At 41.4% G+C, this 24610-nt stretch overlaps 1 protein-coding gene across 8 annotated transcripts; it reads left to right on the forward strand.

Moving 5' to 3' along the window:
- The first annotated feature begins 6129 nt into the window (after nucleotides 1-6129).
- On the forward strand, nucleotides 6130-24322 carry LOC111952172 (BTB/POZ domain-containing protein 10). Of its 8 annotated transcripts, none has more exons than XM_023970719.2 (10): nucleotides 6130-6310; nucleotides 7056-7123; nucleotides 7806-7942; nucleotides 15423-15631; nucleotides 16044-16353; nucleotides 16453-16555; nucleotides 19917-20037; nucleotides 22020-22217; nucleotides 23237-23347; nucleotides 23643-24322. In XM_023970719.2, exons 3-10 carry the CDS (start codon nucleotides 7812-7814, stop codon nucleotides 23945-23947), a joined length of 1488 nt encoding a protein of 495 aa, XP_023826487.1. In that variant the 5' UTR covers nucleotides 6130-6310; nucleotides 7056-7123; nucleotides 7806-7811; the 3' UTR covers nucleotides 23948-24322. The 8 variants fall into 8 exon arrangements, with proteins under 8 accessions (XP_023826487.1, XP_023826486.1, XP_023826490.1 ...); XM_023970724.2 differs by having other exon boundaries at nucleotides 6131-6310; nucleotides 7888-7942; XM_023970720.2 differs by lacking the exon at nucleotides 6130-6310 and adding an exon at nucleotides 6330-6879.
- The last annotated feature ends 288 nt before the right edge of the window (nucleotides 24323-24610 follow it).

Consider the following 24610-nt stretch of genomic DNA (forward strand, 5'->3'; position numbering starts at 1 on the left):
CAGGCATACAAGATTTGTTTTGGTGGCTCTGAAGTAACTTGGAAACGTGTTATTTTATCTTGCTTTATTGTAATGTAATCAAGTTGCATGCGTCTTCAAAGCTGGTGGGAAAGGTCTGGTCAAAAGAGAATTGATGAGAAAACACGTGTATGAGAATACTCCTAACAGAAGAAATCCAGATATACTGTATATGTACTTCATAAGCTATCAATTATATTTCTATGTGTGATATGAAACCTTTCTCCCCCACCATGAAGGTGAGAAACCGCAAGCATCCTCTAATGTGTAAGGTTATCCACATTCTACTGCACACAACAAAATACTTTGGGGGCTGCTTTACATGCTTTACAAAGCGTGTGCAGACTAGAGTTAGTACTAGAGAGCACCGGATCCGAGAAGGTGATGGAATGCAGACCATCAACCAAAGTCGATGCTGGCTTGCCGTGAGTTACAGTGATGCCCATCATAGTGCATTGCCACTTGGACACATCTGGGGGGGGGGGGGGGAGGTCAGACTTAACTAGAGCAAGACGAATGTGGTGTCTGTAGTGTCAGAGATAAGTGACTGTATTTTCACGTTGAAAGGTTCTCCTGGTTACACTTTTGCCTTGCACCGCAAATCCTAAAGGCAGGCTATACTAATCAACATACAGTTAACAAATGACCATTTTGCGTTTTGAGTCATACAGGTGCGTTCCATGTATACATTCTCATATAGTCACTCCCTGTGGTATCAAGATCATCTCATGTCAATACATACGGTTAAGTATGGTATGATTTTGGTTGGACTCAGACTTTGCCATTATAGCTATGATGCAAATCTTTCAAAACATACATCTATAGATCTATAGACCATCTATAGATCCTTTCAAGTTTAAACAATATAAATCATGAAGTGTAATTTCAACTAACCCATAATGTACTATTTTGATGACTTATGAGGAGTATCTCTGCGGTGTTATGCATTAAGTCTGGCTCCTCCAGCTTTTTTTATAGTCTATGAAACCAAAAGGAAACCTATGAATAGTACTGCTACGCTAATTACTGATTGTATTTACTGTATTGCTTGAATTATTAATAAGTAAGCACCTGCTAGTCATGATTGTCATTATTGTATGGGTAGATGTCGTTAGCAATGCCTTCTCTTTAATCCCGGTAGGATTTCCATGCACCCCAATGCTGTCACATACCACCGGTGACATTGCTTGCATTGAACCAACATGAGGTAATGAGAACTACATGGTTTAGGATCTCATGCTAAGTTCAAAGGTCATTTTGTTTGGTGGGTGTCATCTAAACATGCCTGCTGCGGTCCATAATAGTATCAAGAGAAACCCGTAAGAGGGCAACATCTTTAACGTGCAGGTCAGCTTGGCCATCAATCTTGTTGAACTGGTATGTAAACAACTTTAATTGCACACCACCTGGGAAGTTTGTTTTATAGAATGATTAGATAGTAAATCAAAAACGAGCATTGTGCAAATTGAGCTTCAGTCTCGGACCATCATTATCAATATTAGCGGTTCAGGACATTGATTTGGTCAACAATAAAGTAACTTACTAAAATGGATATGCCAATCTAATAAAAGGATTAGAATTTTCTTAAAAGGAAGAGTGCATTGAACTTGCTTGAGACGTGCAACTATGCATGAACCAAAGTGCACCAGAGTGCATAAAAGTGCACCTTCAAACATATTCCAGAACTTTCCAACACCCAAGCTGCATTGTTTCTCCCCCATAGTGAATATCAAATATTATGTTCTTTGCCCAGAAGCACCTGAAAGTTGCTTATGTCCTCACATAACGCCAAGGACTGCCTGCTCTCTGTCAGCAAGTTCTTTTTGGGGGCATGCATGCCTGCAGCCTTGACAGAAACCCTAACCAGTCCACGAGGGAAGATCTTTAGGTCGGACCTGTTTGGTTCCTCTTTGGGATGTATTCTCTGTGTCATGACATAGCCATTCCTCTTCCACATTTAGAAAGATTCCCTCATGGTTACCTAATGTGCAATTGCCCGCCCAGCGCCCATAAAAGTAGGACAGGGTTGCTCGTGTCCCAAGGATCATCCTAAACACCTGTAGCTACAGCAGGATATCTCGACTCCGGGGCATCAGAAAGGGAGCGATTTGACGTATGGCTATAATGACTTATGTCTATTATATGGCGTAACATGTGTCAATAGAGCTGATGTGTGGCTCATCAGTTGGATAGATGAAGACCAATGGGGATTCTTCTGTCCATACATCTGGAAGATGGAGGGGGTCTAGAGTTGATATTAGTTAGGGAGTTGACACTGCACATACATTACTGGACAGACAGGGTGGGTGTGGGGAATCTTCTTAAAATGTTTCTGCAGGTTTGGAATGCATTTGATAGACTGACCTTTGAAGATTATTTTTCAACCACTTTTATGAATTATTGGTATTATTTTATCATGACTTACAGAAAATGTGACACATAAGGCAATGATGTTGAATCAATGAGGTGTGTAGGCTTACATTTGAGTGAACTTGCATTACAAAATAAAATAAAATATATATAGCATGAATCATTTTATTAGGCTTTATGGTTTATGTTTCCATCTGAGCCGTATTTGAATCTTAAACACTGCAACGATGTCTCTGAGTTAAGTCATGAATTAGGGGAGACCGGGGTTGGTTGTCTCAACGGTTGGTTGTCACAGTACTAATTACTTCCAATCTAAATGGCGCTGTGTACTAATTTTAAGGTTAATATGTGTGAATTCTTTGAAAGAGCTCATCCACCTGGTCAATTCATGTCAGCATGATAAAACATTGAGGTGAGGGGAATGTATGTGTTTTTCATAGGTGAAAGTAAACCACTGCCGGTATACAATAAATCCCAAGTTATTTTGTGCTTGTGCTATAAAGAGCCCCCTTTGTTGCCTCTCTCTCACAAACATATTTTTTTCTGTCACACACCAACACATGCATACACACAAATTTACTCAGAATGTAATTCTCAAGGCATAAAATGCTGAATTTTGTTAGGAATATTGTTCGATCAAAGAAAGGATGGACTTTTTTTAAAGATTGTTTGCTATATTGCTTTATGTCCTGTTACAAAAGGAATAGGTTACCAGCAAACATTGTGACAACCAATCCCATACTGTGTGACATCCAACCCTGTGATGAGGCTGGTTGTCACACAGTTGTCACACAGTGTGTTTGATGGCTTATAACTCCATGTTGGAATAATATGTGAGGATATAAGGGTCCCCATTTCAACCCAAGACCTTGCTCTTTCTCATAATATTAAAAAAAAACTATTGTAAGCGGGTGCTGAGAAATACATTTGGGTTAAAAGTGTTGCAACCAACCCTGGTCACACCGTACTAGATGTCCCACTGTGAAAATATGTTGCACACAGAGCCGCCAACTGCACATTTCAAACTTTCCAAAACATAGCCCTTTGGATGATCAACCAAGTGCATTGGTATTTTCCCGTCACATTTCACTCATTACCATCCGGCCCACTGAAAGTTACTCTGACGTCATTGTCGGAGTGAGAAGAAAAAAAAGCGATTCAAAGTGAGTGGATAGTTGGTATCCCAGGGAAACTTGATAATTCCCTATAGTCATAAATGTGTCTACTGTTAATTTCTCATTTGAGTCTTGGCAGAAAAAATCAAGAGATGACGACATCCATCTATTTAGACTCATAAGGACTGAAATACAAGTATTGCATAATATTGATAATCTATACAATAAATATATATATATATAATATAAGCAATAAATACACAATTTGACAAGTCATATAGGCCTACAATAAATATAAAATATATACTTAATTCAATATACAATAAATGTGACACAATTTGACAAGCCTATAAAGCCAATTTAATATAAAAATGTATACTAGGTATCCACCCAAAAGTTGCAATAGACCTATATGTCAGTAACGAAACATTAACACTGAAAGTCTGATCCATCTAGGCTATTATAAATATTTGCTATTGAAAATGGGTTATCCCCAGTAGCGCAGAGTTTCAAATGCAGCGCAATTAATTATCCCCGTGCAAATGTGCTGAAAGCTCGGAGTTGCGGAGGTGTTTTCATGCGCATGCCTATCCCCATCAAGGCAAGGGGTGACATCAGCACTAATAATGAAGGCGGCTCATCAATGGACAGAGGGCTATAAAAGGAACTTTGGGAGACTTACCCTAATCATAACAGATAGGCTGATCTACAAACCGGGTTTACACCTCTGCACCCTACATCACAACTTTCCAGAGAGAAGCCTATTGCACAAGAGGCAAGTTGAACTTCATCAACTTTGTCATTATTTTGTCTGCATGACATCCTATGTTCAAAGTTGAATTCTTTAGCCTATTTAACTTTATTTGTCGTAAAAGTGGTTGCTTATCAATCACATGTAGTCGTATTTAACTTTATTTGAAGTGAAACATTTTAGCTTATCAAACACAAATGTATTACAGATATGGGCTTATGTTCTAAACTATTTTCTTACTTTGACAGGTTATCAAAATGTTTCCCATCAGAGGTTTGGACGTAAAAGTGGTACTCATATCACTCTGCATTTTATACTATTCAACGCAATCTGAAGGACGACCAGTGATGTAGGCTTGAACCCTATATGACCTGGAAATAACTTTATGGAATCACTTTATATGATATACTATATGATATTGTATTGTAATATGATTGGATATGACATGATACTATATTATAGCCTACTTGCAAATGATAATAATGTCCTGTTTAAAATAAGACATATAACTTAGTATTATTGTTTCTTACAGAAAGAGATCCATTAGTGAAGTACAACTAATGCACAACCTTGGGGAACACAAGCACGTGCAGGAGAGGCAAGACTGGCTCCAAATGAAGCTGAGGGACATCCATACAGCCTCGCTTCAAAATGCAGAGAGGGGGGAGAAAGTTAGAACCAGAAGGCTTCTTCCCGAGGATCTCCTGGATTTGGAGGAATTAACGCCAAACGAAGTTGAATACATTTTAAACATTTTGGAGAAGCTACTCAACGCTCAGTGAATTTAGATTTTTGCAGTCTGGACTGTAGGCTACCACGTTTGACACTTCATTCTATTTCATGACTTTTATAGTTTTTCTGTTTTATTTAAACAACTCTTCTTTATGTATAGGGCATGCGATTTTAAAATGGTATTGGAGAAATCAAGTTGTGAGGAGGCTAAGCTTCCACAGTTTTAGCTTAAAGCACTTGTATTTATTATTCAGTAGTTCAAGCTATTTATTTATCCTAATCAAATAAAAAGGAAGGGCAAATACTGTTTAGGACCAAAACATTGTTTTTATTATCTGAAAAAAGTAAGCGTTGTACAATTGTTTATTAACTTGATGATGGTTGTATTTTCGTGTTCTATACGTGCTATGGTATTTCTATATGTGGTGTAAAACTGTGGTAGTATGTATAAATAACTAGTAAATAGTGTAACTTGTGCATGGATACTTATATGCAGTAGGCCTAATTGGGATAGGGATCATTACAGTTGATGAGCTATAGCATAAATGTTAAATATTTATGCAATTTAACTGTAAAATGTAGCCACTTATATGTTTTATATCAACCAACTCCAAAGTGCCGCAATGTAATTGTTTGTTGTAAATAAAATAGCATTATCACAATAGCTATATACTGTATGTTTCGTAATAAACAATTAAGTTAATCTTCCATTTTTATTTGCATCTGCTGGCTTTTTAAACTGCTGAATAGTCATTCTACTAATGTATTAATTTATATTTCTACTTAATGTATCAAACCTGATGTTTCCGAAATTGGAAGGTTACTGTACGTATTAATATGAATTTACACCTCAGACGGGAGGTGATTGGTTGCTGATGTTAGCTCAATAACTGTTAGCGCCTCAGTGGTTGTTCACAGGGGTCAATGTACACGGTAGCTGCATAATAACTCATCATAATTAGTAGCCTATATGAACATAAACATTGATATATAACCGTTATATACACATATAACAATTAATACAAATATTTAATTTCCTAACTGTTTGGGGGCTTGATGGGGTTTTTAGACTGCAGATTGCGCAGGGTGTAGTAATTCCGACCCTCGTGAACAAGCCGAGGTTATATAGTCTCGCGATCTATCACCTTAGTTGCGCAACAGTCAAAACAAGGGATTACAGTTAGGCCTGTTTTAGTGACTGTCCGGGGAACATGGCTGTCATTATTACTGTAATCAGTCGGTCACCAATCTAGCAAAAATATTTATAAGGAATTTGTTTACTTTCGCTTTCGGATAAAACTCAGACAACAATGAATCCGAAGAGGTAAGGAGCGCCATGCTATAGTTAGCGGGCTACTTCAGGCAGTGAGGTAACGATATTTAGCTAACGTGGGCGTAATTGTATCCAACTAACGTTAACGCTAGCTACAAGTTTACTGGTTAAAACGGTTTGATATCGAGCTAGCAGTTTGTTTGTCTAAACTGTCTTCATTGCTTGCTAGCATGAGTCATAACCTAGCGGTCAAACACGGAAATTGTTCCAATTGTTTTTTCATTCATTTGGGGATTTTAGAACTACTTCAAACAAGGTATGTTTGTTTTCATGTAACGTTAGCTATAGTAGGCTTTCCTTGGCGTGACGTCTTGATAACCGTATAACTCTCTCAGACAAGGTGACTTATCAATATATTCGACTTTATTTACTCTAATTCTAATTAGCATCAAAGTACACATACAAGACTATAGCCCTTGATCAGGACTCTTAGTTCCATACACATGAGTCATTGGTTGAAGGCGTCTTGTAGGGGGGGTGGTTTGTTAAGCGCCACGACGCCCGGTCTGAACATTAACACGCAGCGCTTTCGGTGCTGTTTTGGAAGCATAAAGACCTTGGTGAGAAATATCTTTTTTTTTAAGTTTAAATTGATACGTACATTTTTTATAGGGTTAGTGTTCCCAAACGGCCATATTTCCATGTTACATCGCTTGTTTACGGAAAACAGTCAGAAGGACCGAGTGTACTAACGTTACCTGTGTTAATTAACTAACTTACACCTATGTATAAACAGAAGACAGACGCCACAAACTTGTTGTCACTGAAAAATACTGCCGGATGTAACTGTTAAAACATCGTACAGTAAGTGTGTATTTTGCATTTGTGAAATTGTTTTCTTGTGATATGAAAGAGTGATCAATGTAAACATCGTACAGTAAGTGTGTATTTTGCATTTGTGAAATTGTTTTCTTGTGATATGAAAGAGTGATCAATGTTTCGAGAACCGTGCCGCGAGTCAATCTATTCACGTTTAGATGGAGTATTTGGCTGTTCTGGCTTCCAGAACCAATTCGCCATTTAAACAGAACATGTAACTTGGACGAAGGAGTAACAATATTTTCCTTTAGTCGAATATTGGGCTAACAAGACAACAAATCCCTGCAAGCTCCTGCACTTAATAGCTGACACGTCTAAGAGGTTCAGTCTAGCTAGCTAACTAGCCAGCCATGTCACAGCAATGTTTTCAGTTACCCATTTGGTAAATAACTTGAGTAGAGGTAGCTAAGTTATTCCATGTCAAGCTAACTAACTTAGCTAGCTAGCTAACAAACAATGGGCCCATCTAGCTAGCTTGGTGGTGGTACTACTACTGTAGCAAGCTTGTTATTTTTAGTCAAGTCTAACTTGGCTAGATGGAGAGTAAGTTTATTATGTTTGCCAATAGAAGGCTTTGGGTGTTATCTAGCGTTCCATTATAAATTATGTTTACATTTCTTCAACTAATGTGAAGAGAACAACAAACGTGTATGTTTTGTATTAACAGGACATCATGAGTGCTGATGGTGGCAGATTCCCTATTGACACCTCTAACTGTTTACCTGTGATGGCTGAATGTCCACATTTAGATGACAACTCAAGCGACACTGACAACTGGGAAAGTAGTCTTCACAGACACTCAAGGTAATAAACTAGCACTCATTAGGGAAGAGTCCTGTATTGCTACTTAAAAAAAGAATTGTAGAACAAGGACATCACTTTAGAAAGAATTCTGAATGTGCTGGATTGTTCTTGATTGTTCAGCATTCAAGACAACTGTCCAGTACTATTTTATATATAGTGTCTTCAGAAAGTATTCACACCCCTTGACTTTTTCCACATTTTTTTGTTTCAGCCTGAATTTAAAATTGATTACACTTTTACAAATTAATGAAAAACTGAAATGTCTTGAGTCAATAAGTATTCAACCTTTTGTTATGACAAGCCTAAATAAGTTCAGGATTAAATATTTGAGTACTGAGTCACATAAGTTGCAAGGACTCACTCTGCAATAATAGTGTTTCAATTAAAAACATTAGAAGAAGAAAAAAAAAGTAGACATTGAATATCCCTTTGAGCATGGTGAAGTTATTAATTCCACCTTGAATGGTGTATCAATACACCCAGTCACTACAAAGATACAGGCTTCCTTCCTAACTGTTTCTTGAGAGGAAGGAAACCACTCAGGGATTTCACTGAGGCCAATAGTGACTTTAAAACAGAGTTTAACGGCTGTGATAGGAGGAAACTGAGAATGGCTCAGTTACTCCACAATACTAACTTAATTGACAGAGTGAAAAGGAAGCCTGTACAGACTACAAATATTCCAAAACATGCATCCTGTTTGCAACAATGCACTGAAGTAATACTGCAAAGAAGCAATTCACTTTTTGTCCTGAATACATAGTGTTTGGGGCAAATACAACACATTACTGAGTACCACTCTCTATATTTTCGAGTATAGTGGTGACTGCATCAGGTTATGAGTGCTTGTAATCGTTAAGGGCTGGGGAGTTTTTCAGGCTAAAAAATAAACCGAATGGAGCTAAGCACAGGCGACTCTTGCTCGACACCCAAAACACATTGAAACGGCTGTGCATACGTACACACCACCTCATTATTGCAGTCCTACTAAGACTATTATTGCGTTCTAGAGAGGACTGGCATGAGCATGAAGCATCGTATTTGCTTATCAACTTGTTTGAATGTAGATGTGGAGGAACTAGAATATTTCTGCCGTGCGCCGCTTTGACAGATCCCATGGTGCGCACTCTACGCTGATAAGTCTATTCTTTGCTGTGTTATATAGCCCTATTGGATGAAGCCAGTATTACTTGAGACGTTGGTTAAGTAATTATCCAAGCATGTGCATTATTCCAGATGACGGTTCACACAGTTTCCAAACTACCCCCTGGTAATTTTACATTTTTATGCTGGAAACCTGGAGGTTTTTATTCGAGATGTGACGGTATTTGGCTGCCAAATGTATAGGTGTTCCCATAATATTTTAAAATTGAGGAAGTGTCATTATTTTAGTTATCCATGGTAGATGTCCTTCCTAGCAAAAATGACCCCCACCCCATCTGATTTGAGCTGCTGAACAGTATTTGCGCTTGATGCTTTTATGGCCCAGAAAGTGAAATTGCCATTTACAAATTGTTTAGCAGGGATGCCCTGCTTTAAGATCTATTGCCTAGGACATCAACAGCCAGCTGTGGTTTCATTTTAAATAAGCTATAGGTACAATAGGCCTACTTTTTATTGCACATTTAGGCCTAATTAAACTGACTCATTTGGCAATATTCAACTTCAATTCACTGGCACTATGTAAAATAGCTTAGCCATACTCAGTGATAGCCTAATATATACTTTTAGTGAACTTACTAGGCATTGCAAGACAAGACATTGCGATATAGACGAACAAGATATAGCCTATGTGCACGGTTCCGACTGTCTGCCGGCACCTCCTCTTGCTGGCTTGCCTGCTCTTTCTTTTCTCAAAGAAAGGTGTGTTCAGTCTTTGGCCTGTTGCGTGTAGAATAGCTCAGCCTACTCATTGATAGCCTCTACTTTTAGTGAATTCACGAGCCATTCCAAGTCTCAAAATTGCGAGATGCAGCACTGCCTACAGTTCCTATGCCTGGCTGTACCCCCTTCCTACCTCCCTTCCTCACTAGCTTGCTCTTTCTTCTAAAATGTGTCATTCTATTACCAAGTCGGTAACAGAATGAATGCAACTGAATTGGCTAAAATGGGAATTAAAAGTAAATCACAAAGCACAGCTCAAGTTGTCCTATCATAGCTGACACCCCATTCTTTCTGCAGACATCTTTGAATCTTAATTTGGAGTAGATATTTAAGAGTTTTTGGAAAACGTGGTCACAAACTGAGGGAGATTTTACCGTCATTCTGTTACCAAAATGTACATCTACACTGTTCTTTGAGAAAATGGGTAATTGACGTGCCACAGCTTTTTTTTCACTCCAATGTGTCAAAAACACTCTTATTTTAATTTGTGACAACTTTTATTGTATGGTTAAGAAGATACTGCTTTGTTTGGATCATCTGCAGACACATGCAATGAATAAACATTTTATACATCATTTTTGAGCTAACACTAGCTAAGCTAGCGCCATCGTCTTGGAACGCCTTACAAAATACTTTTAAACTGGAAGAACTTGTCCCGATTGGTATTTTTAAATCACTGATGAATGATCTTGAGATGGTTTCCCTGACCTGTCAATGTTTTAGGGTTAAAGTTACATTTAGGAGTTAGGTTTAAGGGTTAGCTAAAAAAAAAAGGTTACGGTTAGGGGAAGGGTTAGCAAAAATGCATAGTAGCTAAAAAGTAGTAAATATTCGAACTCGCAGCTAGAAGTTTGCGTTATACGCCCACCCACCCGACCAACCACCCTACTTTCATTTTTTGCCTTTAGTAACCACCTGTCTTACGTAACATACCAAATGTAACATATCATACTAATTTGGGTATCCTGGATTTACTTTTACTATGTTGTGTCTAGTCTAGTAGACCAGGATCACCACAGACAACGTGTCAAATGAGAGCTTTTTAGGGTGTGGCTATTCCGGTCCATCAGATAGCCTATGTATTTTTGACACACTCAGATGCATATTGTGGACTGTTAATCATGTCATACACTTCCTTAAAGTGGTCGTTCAGGCTTTTGGCAATGAAGCCCTTTGTCTACCTCCCCCAGAGTCAGATTAACTTGTGGATACTATTTTTGTCTCTGCGTCCAGTATGAAGGAAGTTAGTGGTTTTCCATAGAAGATGACAAGGAGAGATGACATTTTGGAAGCCGTTCATTTTCAATGGAGGGAAGTGAAGTGGTCGGGGGACCATTGGGTGACGTGAAGAAGCTGAACTTATACCACAAGTCTATTGACCAATCGAAACTCACTATATATTTTCTATCCCCTACTGGATTGGCCGTTACCTCTCACTACCTAGCACCCACATGGGGGTGAAGCTAGCATGGCTATCCGAATTATCATGTTCAAAGGAAACCCACAGTTGGAGGTAGTTTTGCGAGCCAATACTAATTAACGTTAGCCACCTAACTAGAATTCGTAACATGTTTTTTGCAAATTCTTAACATATCATACAAATTGTAATTTGTAACATATGAAATGGGTGATTGATATCCAGAAATTAATACATACCATATGAAATGTAACGCATACTATACTGAACAAAAATATTAAAACAACAATTTCAATTATTTTACTGAGTTTACAGTTCATACAAGGAAATCAGTCAATTGAAAAAAATGAATTTGGCCCTAATCTATGGATTTCACATGACTGGGCAGGGGCGCAGGCATGGGTGGGCCTGGGAGGGCATAGGCCCACCCACTGGGGAGCCAGACCCAGCCAATCAGAATATGTTTTTCCCCACAAAAAGTCTTTATTACAGACAGAAATACTCAGTTTCATCAGCTGTCCGGGGGGCTGGTCTCTGACAATCCCACAAGTGAAGAAGCCAGATGTCGCGGTCCTGGGCTGGCGTGGTTACACGTGGTCTGCAGTTGTGAGGCCGGTTGGATGTACTGACAAATTCTCTAAAAGATGTTGGAGGCAGCTTATGGTAGAGAAATTAACATTAAATTCTCTGGTAACAGCTCTGGTGGACATTGCTGCAGTCAGCATGCCAATTGCACACTCCCTCAACTTGAGACATCTGTGGCATTGTTATGTGACGACAACTACACATTTTTAGTGGCCTTTCTTCACCAGCACAAGGTGCACCTGTGTAATAATCATGCTGTTTAATGAGTCTTAATATGCCACACCTGTCGGGTGGATGGATTATATTGGCAAAGGAGAAATGGTCACTAACAGGGATGTAAACAAATTTGTAGAATACATTTGTGAGAAATAAGCTTTTAGTGCATATGGAACATTTCTGTGATTTTAAAAAAAATATTTTTTTTAAATTTATTTATTTATTTATTGCCACTCATGAAACATGGGACCAACACTTGTTGTGTTTTTTTATATTTTTTGTTCAGAATAAATTGAGTTTCCTACATTTACACACAGAATCATACACAATTCTCTGAGACCAGGTTGCTGTAGTTGTAATCCTAACTCTGGATGGACTTCTCAGTCCTGTGATTCTCAACCAAAGCCCTTATCTGGGGAGTCAATCATTTATATGAATCTCTAGCTCAAATTACATTTTTATTAATATCAACAAACAGAACACATTTTTAGCACATATTGGCATTGTAATCTACAGCCAAGTAAAATCCAGAGGTCAATTGGTGCGCTGTCATGTTCATCATTCGCAAATCAGCAATTTTATTTAATCAGCCAAGCAATTCTGCTGAAGACAATCGTGTCGAGTCGGAAAAGGCTATATAAGGACACGCCTGACGCCCAAACCGATATTTCATTTTAGTATTAATCACAATGAGGTTACTAAGGTAAGGGACAGTTTTAGGTTTTTGCTAGTGGGTTTAAGCGTCAACTGTGTCCTTATAGTCTTCCCCTGTCGCGTCAGGCAATATCAGGACAGTAGACTGGGAGGTCGCACTACGTCAGAAGGGCTGCTCTGTGAGTCTGATTCAGTGTCGTGGAAAAAAAGCGCACAGCCATTCATTTCTACGGGTCTCCCTGTCTGAACTGAATGACTGGTCCTCGCTCTTTTTTTCCCTTTTTTTTTTTCTTCCAATTGGGGCGATCGAGGCTTTCGAAAGATAATTTTACAGCTAGCAAGTTGAACAGTCTACGAAATAATGCTGAAGTTCGAAAGTAATGCCCAAGGATGCTAAACCGGCTGGCAAGGCTGCATTGTTCGGAGGAGCCCAAGTCCTTTGTGCTTTCATTCCTCAGCTCATCCCGTGCTGCTTTGTCTTTAATTTGCCGTGCGATACAAACGGGTAGGTCTGCGAAGCATCCTATGCATTGTATTTATTATAGCATATGTTGATTACCTATGTTTTTGGAAATATTTATTTCATTGGTCGGCTTTTTGTGGTTTTCCCACGCATTCTTATGAATGGCAAGAGGAAAAGAACCAAGACTACGCGTCTTTTTAAAATGAAGTGTGTCCTTTCATGGGGTTTGCCGATCAGAACGCCTTTTGTGGAGGGTTAAACCCCGACACTAGCGTGCATTCTCTCTGTTTTAATATCGTAGGGAAAGTGTCAGCAGTGCTCTAAATTATTGATGGGACCCTTTTCTTTAAGTAACGGGACTTAATGCTGCAGACGCTTATTTATAACACCAGTTCATCTGTGCTTTGCCTCCATTATCAGTCATAGTAATCGTCTTAAAATGACTAAACTTAACATTAAACATTGCAATTTGTATTTGATCATTTCGTGGAAATCAATGCCTTTTCCAAGAGGTTATGTGAGGTAATAGCGGCAGCCATTGAGTTGATATGTGGATGGATATAGCTTTGCATTTCTGCCTGCATGAAAGATGAGATGAGCTCTATCGCTTTCGCTGACCCTTTGTTTGTTAATCCAGACTTGCCTTATTCATGCACTGGGGGAAGATTTGTTATATACATAAAATAAATCTGGTTACCAAACTTTTCCCGTTTTGGCATTCTACTTTATATTCAGAATTGCAGTTATGCTAAAGGAACCAAAATATTGTAGAATAGAAAGAGGGATTGATACTGCTATGTTTCCACACCTGAATTTCTGCTGAGTGCAATGGGGGCATCACTCCATAACTAGTGCTGATTCTCCATTCAAGCTCTTAATCACATTCCCCAACCTGATGAGACTCATCACTCTATTGAAGAGTTTCTCTTTTTGAGATTTCATATGAGCCTGTAGAGCAATTGTATGCTCCATGTCAAGAACTGTCTTTCGAATAAGAGCCTTTTTCAATACATTTTATGAAGTCCACAAAAGTCATGTGAGGACACAAGGGATGTACATTTAGTTCTCTCATTGTTGTTTTTATTTACATGGCTGAAGGTCTCATAGCAGTACAGAATTCAATGCAGGTGTAGTAACGAGGACAAGCTGCACAAAGATCAGGGGACCCACATACTGTAGGGCAGGCCTGGCGGTCCCTGACCTGCATACAATGTGATTACAACTTCCCGTTTCTGGACCAGTCATTAGCATCCATTCAGTTGCTGTTGAAATTTAGACAATTATTTGTTTCAATAAGTGTTAACACTATGAACAAGATATTACAATCAGCCCAATCTTTCCACATCCTTTAAAAAATTTTTTTTAAAGACATGTCTGCTGAAATGAAGTTGTCCACATGTAGTGGAATGACTTAGATTTTTCCTACTCAGTCAGTGAGCCATCTCTCGCACTCTCTGGGACTTCATCAGTGGAGGTGGCGCCTCAGTCAGACATTGTTAACGGTTGACTGGGTTGAATATTTCTATCGGGAGCTAGAAGGTGGATGGATGTCGTCCATTTGAGGGGCTATAAAGGCAGCTTCTCTAGAGCTCTCCCGTCTTTGAGAGTTCCTCTTTTGTGCTGCTGCTCTCCAGTCCATTCACTTTAGCCTCATCATATTTGATCATCACTTCCCTCGGGAGGGATGCACTCTTTATTAGGGAGACCTGCTGCATGGCACGCTGGTCAGACTAGACAGACCAGACAGTGTGAGAGAGCTTTCAGAGGTAAGGTGGCTGCCGCAGATAACATAACAGCTCTTGTGGATGCTTTCGGCTTCTCTGCCTGTCTCAATGGGATGGCCAGTTTCTCCAGTTTCCCTACAGATAGGCTCTTTTGCGATGGATAATAGGGTTATTATCCTGTGGAACTATTTTTAAAAAATGATTTCAAGAAGGTGTGTTTGGTACTTCATGCTCCATCAGTGTAATATTTCATATTTTACCAATGCCACTCCAAGAGGTGTAATAGTCCTATTTATGTGTTCTTTCACTCCCTAATGGGTTTCTCAAAGTATAGGACTGCAGGCAGCAAGCAGTAGTGTTGTATTGGCTGTCTTTCTACAGCAGTCAGCGCTGCTATTTTTTTTTTCTCTCAGAGGGTTCATATGAGTTTACTGCAGGCTTTTACCCACTTCTCTGCAGAGAAGCATACAAAATACTCCCTTTCCCCCTCCGTGCTCGTGTGTGTGTGTCTGACTGTGTGTGGTGTGCTCCTCTCAGTGCCCAGCCCCGCGTTCCAGTCCCTCAACTAGAGGCCGACCTGGTCAACATGAACCTGCATGGCGCCAGCGGAGGCCTCGAACGCTGCAGGGACAGTGATCGCCGGAGGTCTAGCGACCGCTCCCGAGACTCCTCCCACGAGAGGGGAGAGGGTCAGCTGACCCCTTGCATCAGGAACGTCACCTCGCCCACCCGACAGCACAACAGCGGTGAGTACTCCATTACTGCTTTGAGACCACACAGGGTGCTTTCTCATGCCTCCGGTACAGCTGTGAGATTGAGTCCCTTTCTAACTACATAAAAGCAGTGACTGAATCAGAGCTCTCAGAAATGTGGTTTCATTGTGTTGAAATCGCCTTAAAGCCTCACCCAGAGGCGGAGCCAGGTAGTCATACTACTCCTACTCAGTCTGTACCCACTCAGGGAATTAAGCCTATAACTGAATGATGTTTAAATTGCTACAGTAAGAGTTGAATAGTAGAGTCTTGAAAGGAAAGCATTTTGACTCTTGCAAAAGCTTTCAATTACTTGACCAGCGTTAACAATGTCCCTTTTCATCCAGTGTGATGAGACAGCAGTGTTGGCACCTTAATTATGGTACTCTGCCTGTCTGTCTCCCAGATCGTGAGCGGTGCGAGGGTGGTTCTTCCTCCAGGTCGTCGAGTCCTCGGCCCCCCAGGGCCTTAATCTCCGTGGGGCCCAGCTGCATCGCAGCGAGCAGGAGCAGCCTTTTCAGTACTGAGACCCACTGTAAGAGTCTGGGCCATGGACACGTGCACGGTCCCTGTGACCACCTCTACGTCTATGAGAACGCAAAGGAGGGGACGCGCACATTACGGACCGCCGAGAGGGTCACTCTGATAGTGGACAACACCCGCTTCCTGGTGGACCCGGCCATCTTCACCGCCCAGCCCAACACCATGCTGGGAAGGTATAAAGCATACTATTGTATCACCAGAAATTAAAGTGACATCCAAAAGGGATATTAAAACAAATTAATTTCAATCCGAATGTTTTTCTTCTCTCATAGAATGTTTGGATCCGGGAGAGAATACAATTTCACTAGGCCCAATGACAAAGGAGAGTTTGAGGTGGCAGATGGAATCAGCTCAACGGTTTTTAGAGCCATCCTGGTAAGACACTCTGGCTTTATAATAAGATCTCATTCACGTTTGATAATGTCACTGTTTTTCACCTAATGTACCCAGAGACAGGTTGGTATTGACGAAGTGAAGGATTACGCTGCTGCGTCATTAATCTTCATGACTGGAATGGGAAAGGCATTCTCTCTCAGATTCTATATCCATCCCCTATTTATTTTATTAGGAAGAAGAATAGGCACTCAGGTCAGAACACTATCTTTCTAAAACAGACCTTGATTATGGCACCAAATTAAAGGGATACTTTGGGATTTTGACGATGATGCCCTTTATCTACTTCCCCATAGTCAGTTGAACTCGTGGATACCATATTTATGTCTCTGTGTCCAGTATGAAGGACGTTGAGGTACACTACATGACCAAAAGTAGGACACCTGCTTGTTGAACATTTCATTTCAAAATCATGGGTATTAATATGGGGTTGGTCCCTCCCTTTGCTGCTATAACAGCCTCCACTCTTCTGGGAAGGCTTTCCATTAGATATTGGAACATTGCTGCGGGGATTTGCTTCCATTCAGCCACAAAAGCATTAGTGATGTTGGGCGATTAGGCCTGGCTTGCAGTCGGTATTCCAATTCATCCCAAAGGTGTTCGATGGGGTTGAGGTCAGGGCTCTGTGCAGGCTAGTCAAGTTCTTCCACACTGAGCACGGGGCATTGTCATGCTGAAACAGGAAAGGGCCTTCCTCAAACCGTTGCCACAAAGTTGGAAGCACAGAATCGTCTAGAATGTCATTGTATGCTATAGCGTTAAAATTTCCCTTAGCTGGAACTAAGGAGCCTAGCCCGAACCATACAAAATGGTCCCAGACTATTATTCCTCCTCCACCAAACTTTACAGTTGGCACTATGCATTGGGGCAGGTAGTGCTCTCCTGGCATCTGCCACACCCAGATTCGTCCGTCGGACTGGAAGATGGTGATGCGTGATTCATTTCTCCAGAGAACGTGTTTCCATTGCTTTAGAGTCCAATGGCGGCGAGCTTTACACCACTCCAGCCGACGCTTGGCATTGCGCGTGATGATCTTAGACTTGTGTGCGGCTGCTCGGCCATGGAAACCCATTTCTTGAAGATGCCGACAAACAGTTCTTGTGCTGACGTTGCTTCCAGAGGTAGTTTGGAACTCTGTAGTGAGTGTTGCAACCGAGGACAGACGATTCTTACGCGCTAGGCGCTTCAGCACTGGGCAGCCCCGTTCTGTTTGCCTGTGTGGCCTACCACTTCGCGCTGAGCTGTTGTTGCTCCTAGACGTTTCCACTTCACAATAACAGCACTTATAAACTCAGCAAAAAAATAAACGTCCTCTCACTGTCATCCTCGTTTATTTTCAGCAAACTTAACATGTGTAAATATTTGTATGAACATAACAAGATTCAACAACTGAGACACAAACTGAACAAGTTCCACAGACATGTGACTAACAGAAATTGAATAATGTGAGGGTCAAAAGTAAGTCAATGCAGCTGGTGGCCACACCAGATTCTAGGTACTGCAGTGCTCCTCCTCATGGACTGCACCAGATTTGCCAGTTCTTGCTGTGAGATGTTACCCCACTCTTCCACCAAGGCACCTGCAAGTTCCCGGACATTTCTGGGGTGAATGGCCCTAGCCCTCACCCTCCGATCCAACAGGTCCCAGACGTGCTCAATGGGATTGAGATCCGGTCTCTTCGCTGGCCATGGCAGAACACTGACATTCCTGTCTTGCAGGAAATAACGAGCAGATCGAGCAGTATGGCTGGTGGCATTGTCATGCTGGAGGGTCATGTCAGGATGAGCCTGCAGGAAGGGTACCACATGAGGGAGGAGGATGTCTTTCCTTTAATGCACAGTGTTGAGATTGCCTGCAATGACAACAAGCTCATTCCAATGATGCTGTGACACACCGCCCCAGACCATGACGGACCCTCCACCTCCAAATTGATCCCGCTCCATCCAGAGTACAGGCCTCGGTGTAACGCTCATTCCTTCGACGATAAACGCGAATCCGAACATCACCCCTGGTGAGACAAAACCGCGACTCGTCAGTAAAGAGCACTTTTTGCCAGTCCTGTTTGAAGGGGGGTGTGTGTATATATAGTGTAGTTTCGTGAGCCAATGCTAACTAGCGTTAGCGCAATGACTGGAAGTCATGCTAGCAGATTCCAATAGACTTTCAGTCATTGCGCTAATGCTAGTTAGCAATTCCGCTGGTGGTATAGTTATCAACTTCCTTCAAACTGCACGCAGAGACATACACATTTTATCCATGAGTTCATCTGACTCTGGGGAAGTAGATGAAGGGCCTCATTGCCAAAATCCCAAAGAATCCCTTTAATGTATTTATTAAATTCCATTGTGGAGTTATGGCCACAGATTTTGTAGTGGCCATATGTATAGGGGTCAATACATTGTTTTTTTGAGCACATTATTGCTGCATCATTTCCTTATTATTCAAACACTTGTATTGTGTTTGTATGCAATTACTGTCAAGTGATACGTTGACAAGTAAGCTCGTTTGCAAACATCTCCGGGGTTATCTATCCGACATTGTGTATTTTTGGGGAAGTGTGGAAATGCGGGGCAGATAATCTGTGCAGTGTTACGTAAGGCAGATTTTCAGGGATCAGAGCTACTAATACTGCACAACATGCTAGTGCTTTCATTTTTGTGTACGTTCGCCCCGGCATTCCACTTAAGTCTCCAGAGACACAGGGCAGGAGAACAACCAGGTAATTGCATCTGTTTTGTGTGTATCATACGGTTTCTGGGCTTTATTACAGTATCAGGGGCAGCTCTCTGTGTGCTTCAGAGGTAGTACTGTGTTCTAGCATGCCAGAGTAGCAATTTCACATCTGTATGCTTCTTTGTATGTGGGAGAGAAATGCTAATGTAGATAGTCAGGACTCGGGTATGCTGCAAGCACTTCTGTGTTTGATTTCAATGCTTACCTTGGGTTTTCAGTATTGAACGTCTCGTAGTACCGATCCGTTCTGTAATTGGGAAAAGCTCTTCTATCAAATGCGACCCGACCATAATAGCAGGGAGAGAGAAAGAAAACCATGGATGGCAGCATTATCATTTAGGGCACAGAGCAAGCTAACAGCCGTTTCCGAAGCGGTCTTGTGAAGAGCTGCGCGTCGCTGCTGCTGCCTTGATACCGTTTCTTTTCATCGTTATACTTGAACTCTGTCAATATTCCACTGGCTGTAAATAGCTCTGTGGGGGTGGGGGGGAGAGAGGGTGTGACGTCGCTGCCATTTGCTGTTGTCGGAAGGCTCTGTTCTGTGTGTGCGCAGACCAGCCTCAGTAATGGCTGCCTGTTTTGTTTTTCCTGTGTGACTTTTAAATGGCAGGATTACTACAAATCTGGGATAATCTGCTGTCCTGATGGGATCCCCGTTCCTGAGCTGAGAGAAGCATGTGACTACCTCTGCATCTCCTTTGACTACAGCACCATCAAGTGTAGAGACCTCAGTGAGTCTGTATATATTGTATGATTCCCCCTCATTGCTGTAAGTTGATAATGGGTTATTACATTTTAGGCAGAATATTCCTGTGTAATATTTCATGCCATATTCTGTATTAGCTGCAAATTTTTGCCTGTGTTCAGTGTTGTGAGGTTGTTGATATGATGCACAGCTCTGAAACCAAGTCAATATTAGCCTACAGATTTGATGCAAGTCAGATGATCGCAGGTTTCCACAATGTGGGTCACTGACTGCTGTAGCCATTGATTGACGTTGTTTGAAATGTGGATGAGTGCCTAGTTTTGTTGACTTGCTGCGAGTGAGCCTGTCTGTGTGTGTGTGAACATGTACAGTGCATTCGGAAAGTATTCAGAGCCCTTCCCTTTAAAAAAATAGTTTTGTTACGTTACAGCCGTATTCCAAAATGGATTAATAGAATTTATCAATCTACACACAATACCGCATAATGACAAAGGTAAAACGGTTATTAGATTTTTTGCAAATGTATTACAAATTTAAAAAACTTTTTACATAATTATTCAGACCCTTTGCTACAAGACTCGAAATTGAGCTCAGGCGCGTCCTGTTTCATTGATCATCCTTGAGATGTTTCTACAACTTGATTGTAGTCCACCTGTGGTAAATTCAATTGATTGGACATGATTTGGAATGGCACACACGTGTCTATATAAGGTCCCACAGTTGACCATGCATGTCAGAGCAAAAACCAAGCCATGAGGTCGAAGGAATTGTCCGTAGAGCTCCGAGACAGGATTGTGTCGAAGGCACAGATCTGGGAAAGGGTACCAAAACATTTATGCAGCATTGAAGGTACCCAAGGACACAGTGCCCTCCATCATTTTTAAATGGAAGAAGTTTGGAACCACCAAGACTCTCCCTACCGCTGGCCGCCCGGCCAAACTGAGCAATCCGGGGAGAAGGGCCTTGGTCAGGGAGGTGACCAAGAAACCCGATGGTCACTCTGACAGAGCTCCTGTGTGGAGATGGGAGAACCTTCCAGAAGGACAACCATCTCTGCAGTACTCCACCGATCAGGCCTTTATGGTAGAGTGGCCAGAAGGAAGCCACTCATCAGTAAAAGGCACATGACAGCCTGCTTAGAGTTTGCCAAGGCACCTAAACAAGATTCTCTGGTCTGATGAAAGCAAGATTGAACTCTTTGGCCTGAATGCCAAGTGTCACATTTGTAGGAAACCTGGCACCATCCCTACGGTGAAGCATGGTGGTGGCAGCATCATGCTGTGAGGATGCTTTTCAGCAGCAGGGACTGAGAGACTAGTCAAGTTCGAGGGAAAGATGAACAGAGCAAAGTAGGGTGAGATCCTTGATGAAAACCTGCTCCAGAGCACTCAGGACCTCAGACTGGCGGCGAAGGTTCACCGTCCAACAGGACAACGATCCTAAGCACACAGCCAAGCAACGCAGGAGTGGCTTCGGGACAAGTCTCTGAATGTCCATGAGTGGCCCAGCCAGAGCCTGGACTTGATCGAACCTGATCGAACATCTCTGGAGAGAACTGCAAGTAGCTGTGCAGCGACGCTCCCCATCCATCCTGCCAGAGCTTGAGGATCTGCAGAGAAGAATGGGAGAAACTCCCCAAATACAGGTGTGCCAAGCTTGTGGAGTCATACTCAAGAAGACTCAAGGCAGTAATCGCTGCCAAAGGTGCTGCAACAAAGTACTGAGTAAAGGGTCTGAATACTTAATCTTTTTGCAAATGTATTAAAAAATAAACTGTTTGATTTTTTCAGTATGGGGTCTTGTGTGTGTGTAGATGGATGAGGGACATATTTGAAATAAAGCTTTTACGTAACAAAATGTGGGAAAGGTAAAGGGGTCTGAATACTTCCCGAACGTACTGTTTACATTTCAGCGCGAGAACTGGAGTACGATCATCACATCACACATGTCCCGTGATGCACTTTTCATGACCTTGTCCCACTGACACCACCCACTCCTATCTTCTAGGTGCACTCATGCACGAGCTGTCCAACGATGGGGCGAGGCGTCAGTTTGAGTTCTACTTGGAGGAGATGGTGGTGCCGCTGATGGTCGCCAGCGCCCAGAACGGAGAGAGGGAGTGTCACGTGGTGGTCCTGACTGACGACGACGTGGTGGACTGGGACGAGGAGTACCCTCCGCAGATGGGAGAGGAGTATTCACAGAGTGAGTTAGGTCATTCGCCTGACTGGCTCTGTTGATATAGTATATGTAGAATACTCTACAAGCAAGCCATTTCAACAATCATCCATGAGTCATCAAAAAGGAGGACCAAGGCACTCTTCATATAATTAATTCAAATGCCTTTATTAGTATGGCATGTTCAATAGAAACAGTATTTTTTTTTTTTAATCCGACGCGTTTCGGCTGCATGGCCTTCGTCAGGGAGTACAAAAAAGAATACAATGTCCTCTTTTGAACAGCTTTTCCAATTAGCCCTAATTAGAAGAGGGAGTGGTTACAAAATTGATTGGACACACCTAGTAAGCAATACTATACACATTAAAAAGTGAAATACTGAAGCTATGTTATCATAAAAATACAACTCCAAGCTATAAGTATCAGGACACATAGAAAGGTAGTTCTAACCTTAAATATGACTGGGAGAAGTGTCAAGAATAAGACGGCAATATATTCCATAGTACACTAGAACACAGCAAAACATGAACAACAACAGTCTAAACCATAGCTGAGGGCAATTGAGCAAAATGTCCACTAGATGACAGCAAATGGATCTGTCACAACCCTACAGGAAGGGTGAGGTAAATGTCTTCATTTAAACCAGGGTATTTAGTGGCCTTTCGTTTGTAAATCCACAAACTTTCCCTTTGGTTTAATTGTTTTAGACAGTCCCCTTTTATAATAGAGGCTGGAATATGATCATCCATGAGTGGTTTATATCCTTGTGTAAAGAATTGTCCTTGGCTGTTTTTTACTGGTATGATGTGTATCCCTAATGTTAAAGGCCCAGTGTGTCAGTTCTGGACAACAAGTTACTTACTGTAATGGTTTTTCCTTAAAATGGTCAAAAAGAAACAAGTTTCATCAGCTGTTTATATGATACAAAACCCTGGAAATACAGAATGAGTGCACTAGGCCTTTAAACCCAACACCTAATAGTTATGTATTGCTGAATGCCTGTGTGGTTTAACTTCTAATATGTATGACTTAATTTTTCTTTACAGTTATATACAGCACAAAACTGTACAGATTCTTCAAGTACATAGAGAATCGAGACGTTGCCAAATCAGTATTAAAAGACAGAGGACTTAAGAAAATCAGACTTGGAATTGAAGGTATGCTGGATCATCACTGAATTTCCTTCTTCCACATGATGTCTTTACAATTTGATAACACTAAGCAAGTTCTTAAACCTGCATAGTAATCCTGTAATTACCAGAATCACTATTGTGCAATCCTTATAGGTCTTATTGCTACGTGTCAATGTTACTAGAAGAGTAATAACTGTGTTATTATACAGGTATAAGAGCAACTCAATGTTACCTCAATTGGGTAAAAGAAAATAGACTACAGGTGATGTATTTAGACAGTGTTTGAACAGAAAACATACGTCTCTTTTTACCCTCCCAGGTTATCCCACCTACAAGGAGAAGGTGAAGAAGCGTCCCGGCGGCCGGCCAGAGGTCATCTACAACTATGTGCAGCGGCCCTTCATCCGCATGTCCTGGGAGAAGGAGGAGGGCAAGAGCCGCCATGTTGACTTCCAGTGTGTGAAGAGCAAGTCCATCACAAACCTAGCAGCCGCCGCTGCAGACATTCCCCAGGACCAGCTGGTCAACATGCACCCTGGCCCTCAGGTGGACGAACTGGACATCCAGCCTCAGCCAAGCTACCACTACGAGCCAGACCCAGACGCCCCCTCACCGTCTGTCTGAGACTGGGCCCTCTCAGAGTACTGTTTGACAGCAGAAACCAAATTGCCTTTGCACCTCTTCTGCAGCCTTAAGGCAACAAAAAAAAAACTGGTATATATTGTCAACAGCTTGGGAAGGAGTAGCAAAGCACACAATTGCCTCCTTGTACTGTTCTTAACTGACCAAAGGAGATCTTTTATCAAGAATATTTGAATCACAAACTTGTCTGTGGGTGTGGTGCTGCTGTGTACAGTACTGTAGTTCCTAAAGGGTTTGGTTTTATCCACTTCTGCTTGCTCTCCCTGTTGTGGTGCGGGTGAGACGGGAGACTACCACCAGAGCACCTGGGGAGCCTCACTGTGATGCTTTGACCTCAATAAAGATTTTTATTTAATATTCACTTTCATTAATGAGTTTGTTTGCGCTTGTGCTAGAAAGGACCCCAAGCTAAGCTTACATGTTGTTCCTTATTCGCCATTTACTGTTTCAGTTGGAGAGCAAGCTTAACATATTTGCACCTTGTCAGCCATCAGCGCTAACCGCTCACTGCATGAACATATACATTTGTTGGCAAACTTTTCCAAAAATACTCAGATTTCCTGGATACGAGGACTCTTACTGGTTACCCATGTAGTAAAAATGTCAGGGCTTAAACTAGTATATTACCTCAAATCCTTGTGCTGA

The sequence above is a fragment of the Salvelinus sp. IW2-2015 genome, linkage group LG26 (genome assembly GCF_002910315.2).
Source record: "Salvelinus sp. IW2-2015 linkage group LG26, ASM291031v2, whole genome shotgun sequence".
Classification (NCBI taxonomy): domain Eukaryota; kingdom Metazoa; phylum Chordata; class Actinopteri; order Salmoniformes; family Salmonidae; genus Salvelinus; species Salvelinus sp. IW2-2015.

Excerpts from the sequence above, each read along its gene's own strand:
- LOC111952172 (XM_023970717.2), top strand. The coding sequence starts at position 6,763 with ATGAGTCATTGGTTGAAGGCGTCTTGTAGGGGGGGTGGTTTGTTAAGC. Across the intron at positions 16,354-16,452 it reads CCCAACACCATGCTGGGAAG|AATGTTTGGATCCGGGAGAG; the intron begins GTATAAAGCATA and ends CTTCTCTCATAG. Across the intron at positions 16,556-19,916 it reads CGGTTTTTAGAGCCATCCTG|GATTACTACAAATCTGGGAT; the intron begins GTAAGACACTCT and ends TTTAAATGGCAG.